General features: G+C 42.1%; 1 protein-coding gene across 1 annotated transcript in view; it reads left to right on the top strand.

Annotated features, from left to right (window-relative positions):
* The window catches only part of UBE2R2 (ubiquitin conjugating enzyme E2 R2), a 74349-nt gene extending 72929 nt beyond the window's left edge, over nucleotides 1-1420 (top strand). The window contains exon 6 of the mRNA XM_068265089.1: nucleotides 1382-1420. Coding sequence (XP_068121190.1) covers nucleotides 1382-1420 — 39 coding nt within the window. The remainder of the gene's footprint in view (nucleotides 1-1381) is intronic.
* Nucleotides 1421-1921: the final 501 nt, after the last annotated feature.

The following is a 1921-nucleotide window of genomic DNA, read 5'->3' as shown; positions in this document are numbered from 1 at the left end:
ACAGCCGGTATATTGCTGATCCTGCTTCTGCACAAATCCTGGCGGTGTTAATTACTATTCCCCCTCCGGGCCGCCATGTATAGTGGGGGAATTTATATAATTCGGCTTCCAGCGATTGCTGGAGGCCGAATTATTGATTTTTAACCACTTCAGCCTTCAGCCGTTTTCTCTTTATGCATCCGAGCAATGTTCACCTCCCATTCATTAGCCTATAACTTTATCACTACTTATCACAATGAACTGATCTATATCTTGTTTTTTCCGCCACCAATTAGGCTTTCTTTGGGGGGTACATTTTGCTAAGAGCCACTTTACTGTAAATGCATTTTAACAGGAAGAATAAGAAAAAATGGAAAAAAATTCATTATTTCTCAGTTTTTAGCCATTATAGTTTTAAAATAATACATGCCTCCATAATTAAAACTCACGTATTGTTTTTGCCCATTTGTCCCGGTTATTACACCGTTAAAATTATGTCCCTATCACAATGTATGGCGACAATATTTTATTTGGAAATAAAGGTGCATTTTTTCCGTTTTGCATCTATCACTATTTACAAGTTTAAAAGTAAAAAAATGGAAATATTTCATCTTTACATTGATATTTAAAAAGTTTAAACCCGTAGGTAAATATTTTACATGGTTTTTTTTTTTATTGTAATGTGTTTTTTTTATATTAAACATTTTATTTGGGTATTTTTTGGGAGGGTGGGATGTAAACAGTAGTTTCTTAATGTAAATGTGGGAGTTTTATTTATTAATTTTTACTTTTTGTTGTAGTTTTACTTTTTGGCCACAAGATGGCGGCCATGAGTTTGTTTACATGATGTCACTCTAAGTGTAACATACGCTTAGAGAGACGCATGGGGTATGCAACAGCCAGAAAAAGCGAAGCTTCCGAGAGCAGTTGTCGCTTTTTCTGCGGGGGAGAGGAATCAGTGATTGGGCACCATAGCCCGATTCACTGATTGCCCGGCCTACAAACCGCGGGCCGGGAGTGTGTGGACGTGCACATGGCCTCCTGGGCATAGCTAGTACGTCCAGGAGGCCAAAGTAGTTAAGCAACTTCGGCTCCATCTTCTGACGGCGCCGACGTTACTCACTGAGTGCCGCTATAGACTGATTCCCATTATAGTCTATGGCTGCGCCCAAATGTAGCAGTGCCGAAAAGCACTGCTCCGATCTATTTGGCTACAGTAGTGTCTGAATCACATACCTGAAACAAGCATGCTGTTTATCTTGTCAGATTTTTATTTAATCGGCTGTTTGTTCAGGGTCTATGGCTAAAAGTATTTGAGGCAAAGGATCAGCAGGACAGCCAGGCAATCTGCATTGTTTAAAAGGAAGTAAATAGGTTAGCCTCTCTGTCCCTCTCCCTTCAGGTTCCTTATAATGCACAGTTTCAGTACAGGGTGGTTTGAGCTTAGGCCAGGGCTGTGTTATATAAACATGCATGGAATTCACATATTCCATAATTTAAACAATAAATTCACATGGTAGCCAGGATAAACTTGGCAACCTGTGTTTGTGTATGCCAACCCCAAGTGTACTGAAGTTCTGGAATTCACTGATGGCATGGGGCAAATCTCTGCAGAACACCAAAGCTCAGGGGATCTCTGTATGGTCAAGAAATAGTGGAGACTGTCTTTACTTCAGCTGAAACCATGTGGCATTTACCTAATTAGTGTGGGGAGTGGTTGCTAGGCATGTGCAGAAGGGGGGCGGGGTGGTGTTGGTATCTAGGTTCTCAAGCACCCCCCCCCTTGTGTGACCCACTACCCTTGGCCCTTCCGCCGGACTTTCTCCTTATGTGTGTGGAGTGGACTAGAGGGTTGCAGCAGGTTTGCAGTAAGAAACTTGTACTCTGTAGTCGGATGCAGGGACTCAGGCAGCACACGCGCCAACAAGTAGGAAGTTCATCA

This window comes from Hyperolius riggenbachi, chromosome 1, assembly GCF_040937935.1.
Source record: "Hyperolius riggenbachi isolate aHypRig1 chromosome 1, aHypRig1.pri, whole genome shotgun sequence".
Lineage (NCBI taxonomy): Eukaryota > Metazoa > Chordata > Amphibia > Anura > Hyperoliidae > Hyperolius > Hyperolius riggenbachi.
The sequence above is the reverse complement of the archived record's forward strand: the minus strand, read 5'-3'. Positions and strand labels throughout refer to the sequence as shown.